General features: G+C 43.3%; 1 protein-coding gene across 2 annotated transcripts in view; it reads right to left on the reverse strand.

Moving 5' to 3' along the window:
* LOC118399433 (transcriptional repressor p66-beta) overlaps nucleotides 1-21,744 on the reverse strand; it is a 50,692-nt gene that overhangs the window by 8,473 nt on the left and 20,475 nt on the right. The window contains exons 2-10 of one of the 2 annotated variants that reach the window (XM_052472095.1): nucleotides 13,582-13,956; nucleotides 13,014-13,143; nucleotides 12,586-12,717; nucleotides 11,896-12,024; nucleotides 11,019-11,186; nucleotides 10,329-10,713; nucleotides 9,804-10,006; nucleotides 6,717-6,827; nucleotides 1,745-1,985 (exon numbers count right to left, since the gene is read on the reverse strand). In XM_052472095.1, coding sequence (XP_052328055.1) covers nucleotides 1,745-1,985; nucleotides 6,717-6,827; nucleotides 9,804-10,006; nucleotides 10,329-10,713; nucleotides 11,019-11,186; nucleotides 11,896-12,024; nucleotides 12,586-12,717; nucleotides 13,014-13,143; nucleotides 13,582-13,955 — 1,873 coding nt within the window. In that variant the 5' untranslated portion in view covers nucleotide 13,956. The remainder of the gene's footprint in view (nucleotides 1-1,744; nucleotides 1,986-6,716; nucleotides 6,828-9,803; nucleotides 10,007-10,328; nucleotides 10,714-11,018; nucleotides 11,187-11,895; nucleotides 12,025-12,585; nucleotides 12,718-13,013; nucleotides 13,144-13,581; nucleotides 13,957-21,744) is intronic. The other variant, XM_035795503.2, reaches the window with a different exon arrangement.

A 21,744-nucleotide genomic window follows, 5' to 3' on the forward strand; every position in this document is an offset into this window, starting at 1 on the left:
ACACACACACACACACACACACACACACACACACACACACACACACACACACACACACACACACACACACACACACACACACACACACACACACACACACACACACACACCACACACACACACACGTAATAGCATTATACAGTGCCTTCAGAAAGTATTCACACCCCTTGACTTTTTCCACATTTTGTTTTGTTACAGCCTGAATATAAAATTGATTATATTTAGATGTTTGTCACTGGCCTACACACAATACCTCATAATACCTCATAATGTCAGTTATAAGTTAAATTATGTTTTTAGAATTGTTTACTAATGTCAATAATTATTCAACCACTTTGTTATGGCAAGCCTGAATAAGTTCAGGAGTAAAACATTGCTTAACAGTCACAAATAAGTTGCATGGACTAACTCTGTGTGCAATAATAGTGTTTACAAATACTTTTTAATGACTACCTCCTCTCTGTACCCCACACATACAGATCATTTTAAGGTCCCTCAGTCGAGCAGTACATTTTAAACACAGATTCAACCACAAAGACCAGGGAGACTTTCTAACGCCTCGCAAAGCAGGGCACCTATTGGTAGATGGGTAAAAATAAAACAAAGCAGACACTGAATACCCTTTCAAACATAGAGAACTTATTAATTACACTTTGGATGGTGTATCAATACACGCAGTCACTATAAAGCTACAGGCATCGTTCCTAACTCAGTTGCCGGAGAGGCAGGAAACAGCTCAGGGATTTCAACATGAGGCCAATGGTGACTTTAAAATAGTTACAGTTTAACGGCTGTGATAGGAGAAAACTGAGGATGGATCAACAAAATTGTAGTTATTCCACAATATTAACCTAATTGACAATGAAAGGAAGCCTGTAAACAAATTTAAAAAGCCTGTACAGAGTACAAATATTCAAGAAAATGTATCTTGTTTGCGATAAGGCACTAAAGTAAAACAGCAAAAAATGTGTCTAAGAAATTAACTTTATGTCCTGAATAGAAAATGTTATGTTTGGGGCAAATCCAACACACCACTGAGGACCACTTTTCATATTTTTAAGCATTGTGGTGGCTGGATCATGTTTTGGGTATGCTTGCCATCAGCAAGGACTAGGGAGTTTTTTGGGATAAAAAGAAACAAAATAGAGCTAAACGCAGGCAAAACCCTAGAGGAAAACCTGGTTCAGTCTGCTTTTCACCAGACATTGGGAGACAAATTCACCTTTCAGCATGACAATAACCTAAAACACAAGGCCAAATATACACTGGAGTTGCTTACCAAGACGACGTTGAATGTTCCTGAGTGGGCTAGTTACAGTCAGACTTAAATCTGCTTGAAAATCTATGGTAAGACTTGAAAATGGCTGTCTAGCAATGATCAACAACCAACTTAACAGAGATTGAAGAATTTGTAAAAGTATAAAGTGCAAACATTGTACAATCCAGTAGTGCAAAGCTCTTTGAGATTGACCGATAAAGACCCACAGCTGTAATCACTGCCAAAGGTGATTCTAACATGTATTGACTCAGGGGGTTGAATGCTTATCTAATCAAGATATATTAGTGTTTTATTTTTCATATTTAAGAGTTTTTATTCCACTTTGTATTTTTTGACGAAAAAAAACGCAATTAAATCAATTTCAATCCCACTTTGTATAACAACAAAATGTGGAAAAAGTCAAGGGGTGTGAATACTTTCTGAAGGCACTGTATCTGCAGGCTTTAGGCCTAATTGAAGTGTTACCATAAGGGGTTCTCAAAAACCCACCGGGGATGTTGTAGATCTGGCGACGGCCATCATGCTGGATCCGACTGCTGCCACCGCCACCACTACTGCTGCCACCTCCTCCTCCGCAGCGCTGCTTCCCCGTCATCCCCAGCAGGCCGCTGGCCACGGAGAGCTGGGATGCCTGGGCAAAGTTGGAGAGGACGCCCCTCGCCGAGCTGGAGAGACCCCTTTGCATGGAGGCCTGAGGCTGGGGAGCCTGAGGGAGCAGAGAGGGGAGAGAAAGTGGAGGAAATCAGTGACCTCTAGACACATCAGTCCAGTCAAAAATGTTAGTTTTTTTATAACATTACAATTTAAAACATAATATGATACTGTGCCGGAGCATGGTCTACAAACGCTGCCAACTAAATGAAATCATGGTCACATACACAACTTCAGCAGATGTTAATGCTAGTGTAGCGAAATTAAATTAACGTAGGAAGTACCAGTGCCTCGGTCAATAAAAAAAGTGGTCAGATGAAGCAGATGCTAAACTACAGAACTGTTTCACTATCACAGACTGGAACATGTTCCGGGATTCTTCCGATGGCATTGAGGAGTACACCATATCAGCCACTGGCTTTATCAATAAGTGCATTGAGGACGTCATCCCCACAGTGACTATACATACATACCCCAACCAGAAGCCAGAGCTGAGCTGGCGCTTTCAAGGTGCGGTACTCTAACCCGGACGCTTACAAGAAATCCTGCTATACCCTGCAACGAACCATCAAACAGGCAAAGCGTCAATACAGGGCTAAGATTGAACCATACTACACTGGCTCAGACGCTCGTCTTATGTGGCAGGGCTTGCAAACTATTACAGACTACAAAGGGAAGACACCAGCCTACAAGATGAGCTAAATCACTTCTATGCTCGCTTCGAGGCAAGCAACACTGAGGCATGCATGAGAGCATCAGCTGTTCCGGACGACTGTGTGATCATGCTCTCCGTAGCCAACGTGAGTAAGACCTTTAAACAGGTCAACATACACAAGGCTGCGGGGCCAGATGGATTACCAGGACGTGTGCTCCGGGCATGTACTGACCAACTGGCAGGTGTCTTCACTGACATTTTCAACATGTCTGTAATACAAACATGTTTCAAGCAGAACACCATAGTCCCTGTGCCCAAGAACAAAAAGGCAACCTGCCTAAATGACTACAGACCTGTAGCACTCACGTCCATAGCCATGAAATGCTTTAATGGCTCACATCAACACCATTATCCCAGAAACCCTAGACCCACTCCAATTTGCATACCGTTCAAACAGATCCACAGATGATGCGATCTCTATTGCACTCCACACTGGACAAAAGGAACACTTATGTGAGAAAGCTATTCATTGACTACAACTCAGCGTTCCAACACCATAGAACCCTCAAAGCTCATCACTAAGCTAAGGATCCTGGGATTAAACACCTCCCTCTGCAACTGGATCCTGGACTTCCTGACGGCCACCCCCTGGCGGTGAGGGAAGGTAGCAACACATCTGCCACGCTGATCCTCAACACTGGAGCCCCCCAGGGGTGCGTGCTCAGCCCCCTCCTGTACTCCCTGTTCACCCACAACTTCATGGCCAGCCACAACACCATCATTAAGTTTGCAGACTAAACAACAAACAGGCCTGATCACCAACAACGACGAGACAGCGCTGGGTGGTGCCAGAATGACAACCTATCCCTCAACGTAACCAAGACTAAGGAGGTGATTGTGGACTACAGGAAAAGGAGGACCAAGTACGCCCTCATTCTCATCGATGGAACTGTAGTGGAACCGGTTGAGAGCTTCAAGGTCCTTGATGTCCACATCAACAACAAACTAGAATGGTCCAAACACACCAAGACAGAAAAAATAAGATTTGGCATGGGTCCTGAGATCCTCAAAAGGTTCTACAGCTGCAACATCGACAGCATCATGACTGGTTGCATCACTGCCTGGTACGGTAATTGCTCAGCCTCCGACCGCAAGGCACTACAGAGGGTATGGGTACGGCCCAGTACATCACTGGGGCTAAGCTGCCTGCCACCCAGGACCTCTACACCAGGTGGTGTCAGAGGAAGGCCCTAAAAATTGTCAAAAGACCCCAGCCATAGACTGTTCTCTCTACTACCGCATGGCAAGCGGTACCGGAGCGCCAAGTCTAGGACAAAAAGGCTTCAACAGTTTTTATTTATTTACCTACCTATTGTTCACCTAATACATTTTTTGCACTATTGGTTAGAGCCTGTAAGTAAGCATTTCACTGTAAGGTGAAATTTGTCGCAAGTGACAAACTTTGATTTGAAATGTTTGTGCTTCTAGTTCCGACAGTGCAGTAATATCTAACAAGTAATCTAACAAGTAATCTAACAATTCCACAACAACTACATAAAACACACAAATCTAAAAGGGATGGAAAAAGAATATGTACATATAAAAATATGGATGAGCGATGACCGAGCGGCATAGGCAAGATGCAGTAGATGGTATAAAATACAGTATATACATGTGATATGAGTAATGTAAGATATGTAAACATTATCAAAGTGACATTATTTAAAGTGACCAGCGATACATCTATTAAAATGGCCAATGATTCAAGTCTATGTGTAGGCAGCAGCCTCTCTGTGTTACAGCTTCAGTCTCTCGGTCCCAGCTTTTGATGCACCTGTACTGACCTCGCCTTCTGGATGGTAGTGGGGTGAACAGGCAGTGGCTCGGGTGGCTGTTACCCTTGATGATCTTTTTGGCCTTCCTGTGACATCGGGTGCTGTAGGTGTCCTGGAGGGCACGTAGTTTACCCCCAGTGATGCGTTGTGCAGACCGTACCACCCTCTGGGGAGACTTTGTGGGCGGTGCAATTGCCGTACCAGGCGGTGATATAGCCCGACAGGATGCTCTCAATTGTGCATGCCCCACCTCCTCCCTATAGGCTGTCTCATTGCTGTTGGTAATCAAGCCTACTACTGTTGTGTAGTCTACAAACTTGATGATCGAGTTGGAGGCGTGCATGGCCACGCAGTCATGGGTGAAAAGGGAGTACATGTGGTTGAGCACGCACCATTGTGGGGCGTCAGTGTTGAGGATCAACAAAATGGGAATGTTGTTTCCTAGCTTCACCACCTGGGGGCAGCCCATCTGGAAGTCCAGGACCCAATTGCACAGGGCAGGGCTGAGACCCAGGGCCTCAAGCTTAATGATGAGCTTGGATGGTACTATGGTGTTGAATGCTGAGCTGTAGACAATGAACAGCATTCTTACATAGCTATTTCTCTTTTCCAGATGGAAATATGGCAGTGTGCAGTGTGATGGTAATTGCATCGTCTCTGGACCTGTTGGGGCGGTAAGCAAACTGAAGTGGGTCTAGGGTGGCGGGTAAGGTGGAGGTGATATGATCCTTGACTAGGTTTCTCAAAGCACTTCATGATGACAAAAGTGAGTGCTACGGGGTGATAGTCATTTAGTTCAGTTATCTTTTCCTTCTTGGGTACAGGAACAATGGTGGCCATCTTGAAGCATGTGTGGATAGCAGACTGGGATGGGGAGCGATTGAATATGTCCATAAACACACCAACCAGCTGGTCTGCGCATGCTCTGAGGACGCGGCTAGGGATGTCGCCTGGGCCAGCAGCCTTGCGACGATTAAAACGTTTAAATGTCTTACTCACGTCGGCAGTGGAGAAGGGGGTCCGGTAGTCCTTGGTAGCGGGCCGTGTCGGTGGCACTGTATTATCCTCAAAGTGGGCAAAGAAGGTGTTTAGTTTGTCTGGAAGCAAGACGTTGGTGTCCGTGAAGTGGATGGTTTTCTTTTTGTAGTCCGTAATTGCCGGTAGACCCTGGCACATACATCTAGTGTCTGAGCCGTTCAATTGCGACTCTACTATGTCCCTATACCGACATTTCACTTGTTTGATTGCCTTGGAGGGAATAACTACACTGTTTATATTCTGCCATATTCCCAGTCATCTTTCCATGGTAAATGAGGTGGTTCACGCTTTCAGTTTTGTGTGAATGCCGCCATCTATTTACGGTTTCTGGTTAGGGTAGGTTTTAATAGTCACAGTGGGTACAACCTCTCCAGTGCACTTCCTTATAAACTCACTCACTAAATCAGTGTATAAATGGATGTTATTCTCTGAGGCTGCCCGGAACATTTCCCAGTCCGTGTGATCAAAACAATCTTGAAGCGTGGATTCCAATTGGTCAGACCAGCATTGAATTGTTCTTGTCACAGGTACATCTTGCTTAAGTTTCTACCTATAGGACGGTAGGAGCAAAATGGTGTTGTGGTCTGATTTGCTGAAGGGAGATAATATGGTTGGCATTTGATTGTAAGGAATTCTAGGTCAGGTGAACAAAAGGACTTTAGTTTCTGTATGTTGTTATGATTACAACATGAGTCGTTAATCATGAAGCACACACCCCTGCCCTTCTTATTCCCAGAGAGATGTTTATTTATGTCGGCGCGACACATGAAGAAACCCGGTGGCTGTACAGACTCCGACAACATATCCCGAGAGAGCCATGTTTCCGTGAAAAAGAGAATGTTACAATCTCTGTCTCTCTGGAAGGAAACCCTTGCCCTAATTTAGTCTACCTTGTTGTCTAGAGAGTGGACATTGGCGAGTAATATACTCCGAAGCGGTGGGTGGTGTGCACGCCTTCGAAGTCTGACCAGGAGGCCCCTCCGTCTACCTCTTCTGCAGTGACGTTGTTTTGGGTCGGCCTCTGGGATTAGATCCAATGTCCTGGGTGGTGGTGCGAACAAAGGAGCCGCTTCGGGAATGTCGTATTCCTGGTCATTATGTTGGTAAGTTGAGGCCACTCTTATATCCAATAGTTCTTCCCGGCTGTATGTAATAGCACTTAAGATTTTCAGTCTACTTTTGAGGTCTGACAACAGCTGACAAATTAAGGTTTCGCAGTGAACTGTCACTTTAAGGTGTCTAAGTGTAGGCCCGTTACCTGACGCAGGGCATGATGTCGGATCATGGTCTCGGCCTTGCTGACGTTGGGAACTGTCTGAGCCGTGCTGGGTGAGAGGGCCGCCTGCTGCTGGAGCCTTTGCTCAATCTCCTGTTAAACATGAGGAGAGAAAGAGATTTTGGTTGAGGGTTGAGACAATGGACAACATATGGGAAAAAAATTGTGGGACAAGAAGTGGGGGAGAGAAACAGACAAGAAATTAAAATACAAAATCACACACACACACACACTTGTAAAAAGTCATTGATGCTTATTATATTTATTTATTCAACAAAGTTATGCAACACCCAATTCCCCTATGTGAATAAGTAATTACCCCATACACTCAATAACTGGTTGTGCCACTTTTAGCTTCAATGACTGCAGCCCCAAATGCTTCCTGTAGTTTTTGATCAGTCTCTCACATCACTGTGGAGGAATGTTGGCCCACTCTTGCATGGAGAACTGCTTTAACTCAGCAACATTTGTGGGTTTTCAAGCATTAACTGCTCGTTTCAAGTCTTGCCACAACATCTCAATTGGGATTAGGTCTGGACTGTGACTAGGCCATACTGAAACCTTAAAAAAAGAAAAACATTTTTTTTAACCATTTTCCTGTAAACTTGATTGTGTTTTGGATCACTGTCTTGCTGCTAGAGCCAGCTGTGCTGTAGCTTCAGCACACAGACAGATGGCCTGACATTCTCCTGTAGAATTCTCTGATATATAGAATAATTAATGGTTCCTTCTATTAAGACAAGTTGTCCAGGTCCTGAGGAAGCAAAGCATCCCCAAACCATCACACTACCACCACTATACTTGACCGTTGGTATGAGGTTCTTAAAGTGGAATGCAGTGTTTGCCAGACATGAATGTTACCCCTTGACTTGTCCAAAATGTTGACTCAAGTTTGCCAAAAAGCATCTGGAAGCACCTGGATGATCATCAAGACTCTTAGAAGAATGTTATTTGGACAGACAGCTGAGTCAAAAGTATAACTTTTTAGACGAAAACCAGTGGCAGTGTGATGGTTTGGGGATGCTTTTCTTAATTGTTTTTTACCCCTTTTTCTCGCCAATTTCGTGGTATCCAATTGGTAGTTAGTCTTGTCCCATCGCTCGGGAGAGGCGAAGGTCGTGAGCCATGCGTCCTCCGAAACAACCCAGCCGAGCCGCACTGCTTCTTGACACAATGGCCGGTCAACCCGGAAGCCAGCCGCACCAATGTGTCTGACACGACCGTCTCAGCGTGCATTGCAACTGGCCCGCCACAGGAGTCGCTAGAGCGCGATGGGACAAGATCATCCCTGCCGGCCAAACCCTCCCCTAATCCTGACGACACTGTGCCAATTGTGTACTGCCCCATGGGTCTCCCGGCATGGCCGGCTGCGACAGAATCTGGACTCGAACCAGGATCTCTATTGGCACCGCGATGCAGTGCATTAGACCACTGCGCCAATCAGGAGGCCCGGGGATGCTTTTCTGCCTCGGGACCTGGACGACTTGCCTTAGAAGGAACCATGAATTCTGCTCTGTATCAGAGAATTCTACAGGAGAATGTCAGGACATCCGTCTGTGAGCTGAAACACAGCTGGGTCATTCAGCTAGAAAATGATCCAAGACACACAATCAAGTTAACATGAAAATGGCTAAAAGGCAACGAATTTTATGTTTTGGAATGGCCTAGTCACAGTCCAGACCTAATCCCAATCGACATGTTGTGGCAGGACTTGAGACGAGCAGTTAATGCTTGAAAAACCACAAATGTCACTGAGTTAAAGGAGTTCTGCATTCAAGTGTGGGCCAAAATTCCTCCACAGCGATGTGAGGGACTGATCAACAGGATCAACAGGAAGTATTTGGGGCGGCAGGTAGCCTTTTGGTTAGAGTGCTGGAGTAGTAACCGAAAGGTTGCAAGATCAAATCCCCGAGCTGACAAGGTTAACCCACTGTTCCTAGGCCGTCATTGAAAATAAGAATTTGTTCTAGACTGACTTGCTTAGGTAAATAAATGTTTTAAAAACAAAAAATTAAAGGACTGCAGTCATTGCAGTTTAAGGTTGCACAAGCAGTATTTGACTGTAAAGTAGGCAATTACTTTTTCACACAGGTAAATTGGGTGTTGCATAAATTTGCTTAAAATAAAATAAGTATATATATTTTTTGTTATTTGTAAACTCAGGCTCCCTTTATCTAATACCAGGTTTTGGTATTATATCTGATAACATTCAGTATCAAAAATATGCAAAAATAGAGAAAATCAGAAAAGGGGCAAATACCTTATCACAGCACTGTATCTCTTTAATCCATGCCATTACATGTCAAATATCTAATCTGGGCACCTATTCATAAATTGGAATGTGGATCTAGGATCAGTTGTCTTTTAGATCAGATTACAGTGATCAGACCCCTTCCCTTTTTCCACATTCTGTTACCTGACAGCCTTATTCTAAAATTGATTTAAAAATAAAAAATGTAAACAATCTACACACAATACCCCATAATGACAAAGAAAAAACAGGTTTTTAGTAACTTTTCAAATGTATATAAAAAAAAAATCCAGAAATATCACATATACATTACGAAGTATTCAGTACAGCCTCAAAGTCTTCTTGGGTATGATGCTACACACTTGGCACATGAGTTTCACCCATTCTTCTTTGCAGATCCTCTCAAGCTCTGTCAGGTTGGTTAGGGAGAGTCGCTGCACAGCCTTTTTCAGGTCTCACCAGAGATGTTTGATCAGGTTCAAGTCCGAGCTCTGGCTGGGCCACTCAAAGACATTCAGAGACTTGTCCCGAAGGCGTTATCTTGGCTGTGTGCTGAGTAAAGGGTCTGAATACTTATGTAAATGTGATATCCGTTTTTTATATATACATTTGCTAAACTGTCTAATAACCTGTTTATGCTTTGTCATTATGGGGCATGAAAAAAAAACAATTGAATACATTTTAGAATAAGGCTGTATTGTAGCAAAATGTGGAAAAAGTCAAGGGGTCTGAATACTTTCCAAATGAACTGTAGAGCAAGCCCTGTTAAAGCCCTGTTAAAGCCCTGTTAAAGCCCTGTTAAAAGGGGTCGAGCTAACCTGCTCCTGCTGCAGGGCCTTGACGAATGCGTTCTTCAGTCTATTGGTGTGCTCCGCCTTCAGGGCCTTCTTCTGATTGGACGTCATGCACTGCTCACAGAGGATACGCCCGCCCTTCTCCTGCTTCCAGTGGGGTGTGAAGTCGATCCTGCACTGGCCGCAGAAGAAGGGCTCCATGCGCGACAGCGTCCCCCGCAGCTTACCTGATGAGAGGCAGGAGAGAGGCATTTATTAAAGGTTTTGATTCTTGAGGGGGTCAGTTTAAACTAACTGTCCTGTGTTTACAGATTTCTATTAAATATTAGCTAGAATTACAAAATAGTTTCCTTCCAAAGTTGTTTCATTATTTTCATAAATGTATGCTTTGGCCACAAATATGAGTATAGGATAAGTTAACAACATTATTTGGGTTAACAGAATATGAACTTTAACAAGTTAGATTTTCACTGGACATCATATAATGAGTAGTTATTTGGGATGCAGTGTGATTTGTAGATTTGTAGTGGTGCCTGTCCAGTGGCTCACCCTGGCTGTCGATGACGCTCTGCACCACCTCTTCCAGGCCCACCATGTAGATGAACTCGCTGTTGGCGGCCGACGGCAGGAAGTGCAGCAGTGGGGCCGGAGGCTTGGGTGGGGGAATCTCCAGCAGGGTCTTCTCCAGCTGTTTGCGCAAGGCCAGCTTGGCTGCCGCCTGGCTGCTGGCCTGGTCCGCCAGGGAACTCACGCCGGAGCTGCTGCCGCCACCTGTGCCGCTCGATATGGTGGAAGGGCTGACAGCGCCCATCCCACTGCCGCCCATCCCCACACCGCCCACACCACCAGCCCCTGCCGCCTGCATGTGGGCCAGGTTCATGTAGATTGCAGAGGAACCCGAACGCTGGGACGCCGCCACCTGCTGGCTGGTGGCCTGTGGTGCATTCAACACACAAGGGAAAAGGGGCACAGTGGAAAGACAGTGAGACTAGATGAAGTGATTGCTATTATTCACATGGAATGGTCCTCTGGGTGGCTTTTATGACATTTGAACATGCTCAAGGGATGAAGTGGTATAAGGAATATAGTGGGAACATCCTCCAGTCATGCTTGAAATGATCCAATGCTTTAAAATGCATGAGGTGGCGTGACCGAGTGCATACTCATGGGTGAAGGTTAGAGAATCGGAATGCAACCAGTGTTAACTGAAACATAGAGAGCAGAGGGGTGGCACCATACCTGCTGGTAGCTGATGTTGCTCATACTGCCCGTGCTGGAGCGGCCCATGCCAGGCTTGGAGGGCATTCTCTGGCCATGTAGCTGGGATGGGTTGGGGGCGATGACCCTCTGTGACATCATCATCGGTGGCAGGGAGGCATTGGCCCCCGACCTGATGACTGTGTGACCCTGTGGAGAGAGGAGAGGAAAGGTTAGGGATATAGAAAGAGAAGGGATGTCTAGCAGGGATAGAGGAGGAAGAGGGACAGGAAAAGTTGAGAAAGTGATAAAGAGGAGTGGGTTAATAAAATGGGGAGAATTATGAGAACAATACAAATTTGGATGCATTTGAATTAATTCCACAATTGAATTGATCAGGAATCCACATTTGCTACATGGCGTGTGCCATTGAAACAGAGAGAGCTAGTCATTCACAAATGTAATGATTCTATGAATGGGTATATGTTGTACCGTTTGTGGTCACTAGAGGGCAATAGATACTTGGCCTTATTGTCACAGTTCAGACAGACAGTGAACAGCTTAGATAAAAAGCTGACCTGACCAACACATGTGCAATTCAAGGGATCATGGCAATGACTTCCTAACAATGTCTTCCTAACATAGATGTAAGATATCAACCTAACCAGGAACGATATACTTTTCTAAACACAAACATGATCCAAAGAGTAGTGAAATAGATTTGCCTAAGCATGCACACACAAATTAGCTTTGGGTATTGATCCTACAGTGTTGGTATGTAATGCATTACATGTTCCAACTGAAGGAGCAACAATGCTCTTGGAGCTGTGGATAGCAGGTTTGGCTCAGACCAGAGGTGCAGGTAGAGTTCCAGTCAGGCTACTGCCAAAATCACTGCAATACACACACACACACACACCTGTGCACTGCGAAAGTTCTGGGGCTCCGGGGTGTGCATGCCAGGGCGCACCGGCAGCTTTCCCATTCCCTGTGAACTGTGGATGGGGGATGGCTGCACTAAAGAGGGGGTATTCTGGACCACTGGTACCTGGATGGGTTGGAATAGAACAGTTAGAATAGAAAACTATTTTAAAAACAATAGAGAACATTACACACCGACGTTACAAATCAATTTGTGCAATGTATATCATGTACATATGTACATATATCATGCTTTACACGTGGCCGGGTCAGGTCTGGCAGGCGAACGAACACACACGCAAAACTCTCTTCTCTCCCTTTCAAAACAGAGACGCACACAGCACACAATAACGCCACAGATCTCTGCCATGTTTACTCCTGCTCTGAGACATGGAGATATTTAGCCTGTGTGTCAGCACAATCTCACTACCACTTCAAACAGCGGACGTAGGTAACACTGCTACCTGCTGAGCCATTCCCATTTCACTAGTATCAGGCTGTTTCGGTGCCTGTATTTTGTGGGATATAGGAGCCATTATGATATTTGATGCTGATTTTAGCGATAATGCGTCCCTGATTGCGATTTTTGTTTACCGGGTGATTATCCATTGTAAAGTGAGGTAACGATATTTCAATCAACTTTCTGAATTGAATACGGAATGGTATTAGCGTCAACTCTGGTACTAACCTTCTGCACGACATTCTCCTTCTGGATCTGGCTCTGCCGAAGCTTCTTGAGCAGCACCAGACGGGCCTCCTCCAGACGCAGCTCTTCCCTCAGAGCCTTGATCATCTGCTGCCGCTCCTCGCCAGTCTTCCCCTAGAACACACACACACACACACACACACACACACACACACACACACACACACACACACACACACACACACACACACACACACACACACACACACACACACACACACACACACACACACACACACACACGTTTATGGATAGGACAGTAAAGGGCTGACAGGAAAGATAGGAGGAGTGTGAGTAAGAAGGGCGGTGGAGCAGATTCGAACCATGCCCACTCTGGTCTACATGTGTGCCGGGGTCAGAGTCAGTGGCTTTAACCGCTAGACCACACAGGCCAAGTGGTGACAACATACCTTGAAGATCTCCAGGTTGGCCTGGTGCAGCCTCTCCTCTGGGTGGGGCGTCCCCCTGGGACTGGAAGCCTCGTTGTCCGACAGGATGATCACGTCCGGGGACGGAGTGTGTCGCTCACGGTCCACATCGCTGGAGGTGGGAGAGAGGGGGACCAGCAGCGAATGACGTCCAACAGAGGATGAATGGTGTACGCTGTTTAGCACTGCATAGAGCTACACTGCATTACCTCCTCTACATGGAGCGACACTGAGTAACACAATACTAAACAGGTTACAACAATATGCATTGTACAATGAATGAATTACATTAGTTGGCAACCCATCCCTCATGGGATTAATGGGACCAACATTACAATAATTCACTGTGATATTCCAGTGATAATTCTTCTTCTGGTGTCCTCTGCACTGCGCATCGCATGAATACGTGTGTAAGGTGTTTTTGTTTTTTAAATCTGCATAACACACCAACTAAATACACTTCCAAAGTCCACATCTTCTGCACGACTCATTTCCACCCATCACCTGTTCTTCGTCCATTTTAAATCATGATTAATTACATGATTCTTACCCTCTTCTGGCGCTGAAGTCCACTGGTTCGTCCACCATGTTCTCCTTGCCATTCTTACTCGGCCCTCCGTGGCCCCCCAGCCTCCCGTTCATCTTCTCCTCATAGGCCGCCGCCGCGCCCGCCAGCATACTCTGGTGGTGGTGGCTCCCCCCCAGTCCGCCTTTGCCGCCGTCCAGGGACCCGGCTGCCACCGCTGCCCCTTCCAACGCAGCCAGGTCCTTGCGCTTGAGCAGGGCCAGCATCTTGAGGCGCTCCATAGCCTCATGGCCCTCCATCTTAAGGCGCTTGGCCAGGGCCTCTTCACGCTCCTCGGACGTCTCCAGGCCCCGCTTGAGAAGGTTCAGCCGCAGCGCCTCCTCAGACATCCGCTCCATCCTGGAAACAAAGGAAGGGAGGGAGGAACGTGAGGTTCAATTCAACGCAATTCAATTCAACCAAATATTTGAAAGCATTTCAAGGGAATGTGAAGATAACACCTCGAAACGAACAGTCTCGCCCTGGAGATGTGTATTTTATAGTGAAAATAGGGCCTTTGTTGCTCTTTGTGTGTGTCCATGTAAAAATGAGTGTGTGGGATTGCTATATTCCTGACTGCCCACTGACTAACTATGCAATCAGGCAACTCGCTGACAGCATCGAATTAACTAAATACACAAGCAGTACATTTAGATACCAGTCATATTCACCACTTGATGGCACTAATATTGAAGTCAACATAGATATTTAAAAAATGTTTGAGTCTTTCAAGAGGGAAATTGTAAAATATTTGAAAGCCTACAGAATTCTCATTCTCAATAGTGAATCTGTGAGAGTGAACTCTTCCACCTTCAGTGAATGGGGGTGTCTTTATTTTGCTACAGCACCAGATGACATCAGGTGCATTGACCCGTGACTAACTGACAATTATGTTAACAAGTGGATGACGGTTATTCATGTCATGTCGTTATATTGAAACAAGTTCCTATCCAGCAAATGAATGCATGAGAAGGAACACACAAATCAAATGAATGCATGAGAAGGAACACACAAATCAAATGAATGCATGAGAAGGAACACACAAATCAAATGAATGCATGAGAAGGAAAACACAAATCAAATGAATGCATGAGAAGGAACACACAAATCAAATGAATGCGTGTTAAACATTGACTTGACATTTTAAAGTCACCTACATTGTGGTGCTCAAGACATCTCTTTAGAACAGGGATCCTCAACTAGATTCAGCCGTGGGCCGATCTTTCTTTAGCGGATGGTCAGGGTGGCGGAGCATAATTGCAAATTATTCGTCGACTGCAAATTGACCGCAAGAAGCCCAAACAGATAATATTTGACTAAAACAATCAATCATTTCACTTGGAGCTGATATGCTAGTGTTTTTAATAGTCTTAAGTCCAACAATTAAAATATTTTAAAAAACACATTTAATTTGAATTTATTTTTGCTCAGAAAACTTCAAATCAAATCACATGCGAGCCAAATTGTGAGTGGTTACTATGTGGATCACATCAGTGAGGAAGACTTCGGCTGGGTGGCAACCAATGACCTCTAACAAACACGTCTTTGTCATGTGACTGGTTGCTATAAGTAGACTGACTGAACATTTGGTCCAATCAAAAGGCTGTGTCAGGAATGCAAGCTGGAAGTAAAAAATAAAAAATAAAAAACCTCACACACTGTCACAGTAATTGCATGTTTACTGAATAAGGCTACAATTTCAGATTGTACGTTTTTACACATACATCTTCATAACACACATGAAATGAGCCCTCGGTACAGTCACAGCAGAGCCGTAAGATTTAGATTCTAAAGAACGGTCCTATAATACACACATAGGGAGAAACATTACTCAGAGGCCAGTATCAATCCAGATCATACTAGATAGTGGATGATCAATGTGTGTGGAGAACATATGCGCATGAGGTCGTACGTGTTTAAGTGCCCGTGAGTTAAATTGTGTGCATACATACAGTCTGCTCTGGGTTTGACCATGTGTCACGTACAAACGATCTAAATGATCATGTGTGTGCGTGCCAGTCACACTAAGTTAAGCACGCTTGGGTGGGCTATGGGAAGGCCCGAGGACACACACCCACACCCCCAGACAGTGTGTGTCGGCTTTTGTCTGCTGGCAACTCCCTATCTGCCCAATACATTTGTATTCCAGTCAGCATAGATAGCAAGCCTGAGATTAAGTGCATTACTATCAGGCGTTGCACTGCATAGTGCTCTGACGTCTGCATCGGTTCCTTGAGATCTTGCTCTGCATAGAGAGGACTTTCTGAGGTAAAAAGACCCAACAATAAGCAGACAGTTCAGAACGGAACTTACAAAATGCTTTCCGCTGTCTATACGTAGACAAAACACAAGATACCTGTCAGAAATATATTAGGTAAAACATCCCAACCAGACATACAAACATAACATAAACAACAGCACATCAAAGGATAGTATGAACACAAGATGTTGGGAAAAACACGCTGATTACATTCAAATCTGTGGATGTATGGCTCTGTTATGATCTTCAGGTATTTCCAGGATTTTCTACAATGATAAGTTTCACGTGGCAGCATACATGTATGGATTCCCATTGCAGATACAGCCAATATCTGATGAAAACCCATCCAAATTAAGAAACTGTTCCGATTCATATTCAGACAATGTGCGGGGAGAGCCAAGTTCATTCTCAGTTAACAGATGACAGATGAGGCCTTCAGTGATGCATACATGAGCGCACTGCACCAACAGTCAAACAGTGCTGTAGTCGTACCGCCATGGAGGATGACTTGTCTGTAGTCGCACATACCACCTCAATGCAGGTGTTCTGCTGCCCCATCCCATTCCCATCCCATTCCCCTTTCTGTTCTGAAGATGAGAGATTACAAATGTTCATAGGGGAAGTGCCACGGCCTGTAAGTGACAGTAGCATTATTATGCTACAGAGTTATTATTTTTTATGGGGGTAGATCAGCTTTAAATCTGCAGAAAGATTCTGCATCATTTACAATCCCCCCATATATTTTTTTTCATATACACTGAACAAAAATATGAACGCAACATGCAACAGTTAACGACTTACTGAGTTACAGTTCATATAAGGAAAATCAGTCAATTTATATAATTTCATTAGGCCCTAATCTGTGGATTTCTGGGACTGGGAATACAGATGGCTACAGAAACTTGTTTTTAAAAGAAGAAAAGAAAAGGCAGTATCTGGTGTGACCGCCTTGCCTTATGCAACGCCGCGACAGAACTCCTTCTCATCGAGTTGATCAGGCTGTTGATTGTGGCCTGTGGAATGTTGTCACACTCCTCTTCAATGGATATTGACGGGAACTCTAACATGCTGTCGTAAAAGTCGATCCAGAGCATCCCAAACGTGCTCAATTAGTGAAATGTCTGGGGGGTATGCAGGCCGTGGAAGAACTGGGACATTTTCAGCTTCCTGGAATTGTGTACGGATCCTTGCGACATGGGGCCATTCATTATAATGCAACATGAGATGATAGCGTCGGATGAATGGCACAACAATGGGCATCAGGTATAAACGGTATCTCTGTGCATTCAAATTGCCATCGATAAAATGAAATTGTGTTCGTTGTCCATAGCTTATGCCTGCCCATACCATAACCCCACTGCCACCATGGGGCACTCTTTTGACAATGTTGACACTTCAGCATACTGCTCGCTCACACATTGCCATACACGCTGTCTATCATCTGCCCGGTACAGTTGAAACCGGGATTCATCCGTGAAGAGCACACTTCTCTAACGTGCCAGTGGCCATCAAAGGTGAGTATTTGCCCACAGAAGTCGTAAATGACGCCAACTGCAATCAGGTCAAGGACCTGGTGAGGATGACAAGCACGCAGATGAGCTTCCCTGAGACGGTTACTGACAGTTTGTGCAGAAATTCTTTGGTTGTGCAAACCCACAGTTTCATCAGCTGTCTGGGTGGAGGTCCTGAGCTGGGGTAGTTACACGGGGTCTGCGGTTGTTGTTCGGTTGGACGTACTGCCAAATTCTCTAAAACGATGTTGGAGGTGGCTTATGGTAGAGAAATGTACATTCAAATCTCTGGCAACAGCTCTGGTGGACATTACTGCAGTCAGCATGCCAATTGCACGCTCCCCCAAAAGACATCTGTGACATTGTGTTGTGTGACAAAACTACATATTTTAGAGTGTCCTTTTATTGTCCACAGCACAAGGTGCACTTGTGTAATGATCATGCTGTTTAATCTGCTTCATGATATGCCACACCTGTTAGGTAGATGGATTATCTTGGCAAAGGATAAATGTTCACTAACAGGGATGTAAACAAATTTGTGAACACTATTTTTTGGCTTGTGGAACATTTATGGGATCTTTTATACAAGCTCATGAAACATGGGACCAGCACTTTACGTGTTGCATTTATATTTGTGTTCAATGTATTTTCTTTCATTATTATATTCCCCTAACTCTATCACGCTCTAATTGGAGTAAACTAACGGACAACAATACTTTGACTTTTACTTCCAAAGTATACATATACATGTGACCTTACTTATCCTTCTTTTCCTTTAGTCCCACCCTTCCGCCACCCTTAGCACCTCCCATTTATCTCTGAAAACCACCCACTTTTGATTTCTACTTGCCATATATTTTTTCAACTATGCTGTAATGTTTCACAATAGTTCTGAACCTATCGATTGTCATAGTTACTATAGATTCGAAATCAATTTTTTAAAAGATTTTTACGAAGAACATTATTCGATTATTGATCGATTGACTACGGATTTTCAAATTGCCCAGCAGTGCTATTTACAAAGTTAGTTTTTGGTAAATGTTGCTATTTTCAGCCATTCCTGAACCTGTGACCAAAAACAAGCTACATATGTGCAGTACCAAAACAAGTGATCAAATGATTTTGTGTCTTTGCAGCAAAATCTGCAGAGCTGGGATGATTGTATCCTCCATATACAAAGCATTCTATTGGTTGCAAGAATTTTGTATAATAATTTAAATTGAAACAATAAGTTTTGAATCCGGCGTTGTTTTGTGCATAAGTTCATAAACCAAGCAGCATGGAATCGGCACATTGAAAATCTTTTTGCAACCTGTATGGCGTAGATGTGCATTTTTTGGTCCTTATTAAATGGAACTGGTATACTTTTTTATTTATCACTCAAACCATTTTATACTAATTTTGGTCAATAATGTAGGGCTGACAGACAAGTTCCTTAGCTTCTCGCCCTTTGATTTGCCTCCTCCATTTTTGCAGTAATGCTGCAATCAATTGGTTGTCATTTTGTTAGCTCGATGTGTGACATAACTCCACCAGTGCTATTTATGATATCATTAAGAAAAAGTAGACATTTTTTAGATCAATTAGAATATTTGAGTTAACATTTGTTCTGTCTTTTCTGGTGGATGAAACTGAAATTGCAACCAGCTTTCTATGGCTTGTTTTAAAAATAACACATTTTGTACATCATTTCATTTTCAAATAACCGAAAGTGGAGGATGTTGTAATCTGGATAAAGGGAAAAACAAACATTTTTTTTTTTTTTAAACAGGGTGAGCCATTCTTACTAATCTGCTGGAGAACAAGTTTGGATTTAAGTATAACTATTGTATGACTGAAGCCTTTTGAACCTCTCTCTATGCTTTACTATTTAAATCATTAAAGCCCTCTCCGAATTCATATTCATTATATAAAATAAGCACATTGAATTTTGTCTGGCTTGCCAAAATAAATGTAGATTATTTTCTGCCAATATAATTAAAATAAGTTGTTCGGTGTAGGCAGGGCCACATATAGTGCATTCGGAAAGTATTCAGACCCCATCCCCTTTTCCACATTTTGTTACGTTAAAACATTATTCTAAAATGGGTTAAATAAAAGTTTCCTCAATCTACACACATTACCCCATAATGATAAAGTAAAAACAGGTTTTTATATATTTTTTTTGCAAATGTATTACATATAAAACAGAAATACCTTAACTACATAAGTATTCAGACCCTTTGCTACAAGACAATTGAGCTCAGGTGCAGAAAACGTTTGACCTTTGTCATTGCCAACAAAGGGTATATAACAAAGTATTGAGATAAACTTTTGTTATTGACCAAATACTTATTTCCCACCATAATTAGCAAATAACTTAATTAAAAATCCTACAGTGTGATTTTCTGGATTTTTCCCCCTAATTTTGTCTGTCATAGTTGAAGTGTACCTATAATGAAAATTACAGGCCTCTCATCTTTTTAAGTGGGAGAACTTGCACAATTGGTGGCTGACTAAATACTTTTTTGCCCCACTGTATGTAATTGTGGACTTTTTTTATTATACATTTGCAAAAATTTCAACATCAAAAAATTAAACGTATGAATCCATTTTACAATAAGGCTGTAATGTAACAAAATGTGGAAAAAGTCAAGGGGTCTGAATATTTTCTGAATGCACTGTAAGTAAATAGGTAACCTGGGAGATGACTAAATAATTAATCAGGGAGATTTTTCCACAAAAAGACAGGTATTTACCATTCCATGGTAGCAAGACCTTATCCATTTTTCTCTATAAAAATGTATCGTAGTGAGATCATTTATATGAATATCGAGTATGTCCACCGTCAGACTATTTTATTGGTAACTACACAGGAATCTAAAAAAGTTTACATTTTTGTGATCTAATACACAATATGGTACATCATAGTTCAGTTATAATCTAGCGAGGTTAGAGAAATTATCTAGATACTCCAGGATGCTCTGCAGTGATCCAGATTGCGGATTTAAAAGAAAACATGAGTCGTCACTCTCCAAACCAGTTTTGTCTAGCAGCATAGGACTTTGATTTGATTGATTGCTGATTGTTTTTAAACCTTTGATTTCTAGACCCTTCATAATAATGTTGGATCTGATTTGAATAGCTAACATTGTAAACAGTGGACAACCGTATAGTACGTTTCTTCTGCTGACGTTCTGACCTTTTTCGCCTTGGTGACAGGCACAGAGGATGCTAGACTGTAACCGATATGTGTGTTCAGCCATGTTGACGGATGTGGTCTGATTCGCACTTGACCTCACAGAGATGGAGGTGTTTGATGAGGTCTGGAAAGAAGAAAACAGTCTCCAGACACACCGTCTGAAGAAAACTGGTGACTGTGTTCCACGGAATCCTTGGTCCTCACAACACATACCAATGGTCTACTTTCTTGTGAAGTATTCCGTTTATAGCCTACCACTTTAGCACTAAGGTTTTAGTCCTGGTGAAAATGAGTCTCACAAAACTTGCAACCGAATAAAGAGCCAGAAGTACCCACCACCAGTAAAGTAATGCCCAAAAGTTAAGGGTCTCAAAGCCAAAATGGATCCCAATTTGCTGTGATTTCAACTGTCAAAATAATGCTTGCTAGTCATTGCCAAGTGAAGGGCAATGTGGAGGTCAGGCTCTTCAAGGGCAAGTTTGTTTCACTAGCTTCTCAAAACAGTCACATTCTGTTTTAAGCGATCAGAGGGTCAGATGCTCTGACAAAGGTCAAAAGCTTGGCACATTAAATTACTGAAATGTGCATTGTTCGAAGAGTGCGAAGACTCTTTTTCTAGTCCAAAATGTTCTCAACTTCAGCACTGAAACTCGTTAGAAGATTTGGCCCACAAAAGGGTCACAGTATGCAAACCCCTGCCTCGAACTGACCTTTGTAAGACTGAGCCATCAGCATTAGTAGTTCACCTGCATCGTTGTACAGGAAACATCATCTAATTAATCCCAAAGGCCCTACATCTAACTTTACAAAAATGTCATGTAGCGAGCGCCTCATCAATTGGAATTCAAATAAGAGATATAATTGGCCCCTTTTATCGCTTAATCACTTCCCTATTAGTGGATTATTCCTTGTGATGTCTTTCTATAATTCCCCCTCATCTATAGCATTATCTTATTCTTCTGGCTGGCACCATTAAATCTATTCAGCCTGTCATTCTGTTACATCTCAATATTATAATCTCCAGATCTGAAGCGTTCTCCTTAAAAAAAGAAAAAAAAAGTGAGGAATCTTTTACGATAACGTAATATCCCCTCCTCAATAATAAGAACGCAGGGAGTGTCGAGGCAATGCGAGTGCACATTCGCCTCGTTTCATTTTGGATGCCTCAAAAGGCATGATGTGAATCACAGTCTCCA

Source organism: Oncorhynchus keta, chromosome 20 (assembly GCF_023373465.1).
Source record: "Oncorhynchus keta strain PuntledgeMale-10-30-2019 chromosome 20, Oket_V2, whole genome shotgun sequence".
Lineage (NCBI taxonomy): Eukaryota > Metazoa > Chordata > Actinopteri > Salmoniformes > Salmonidae > Oncorhynchus > Oncorhynchus keta.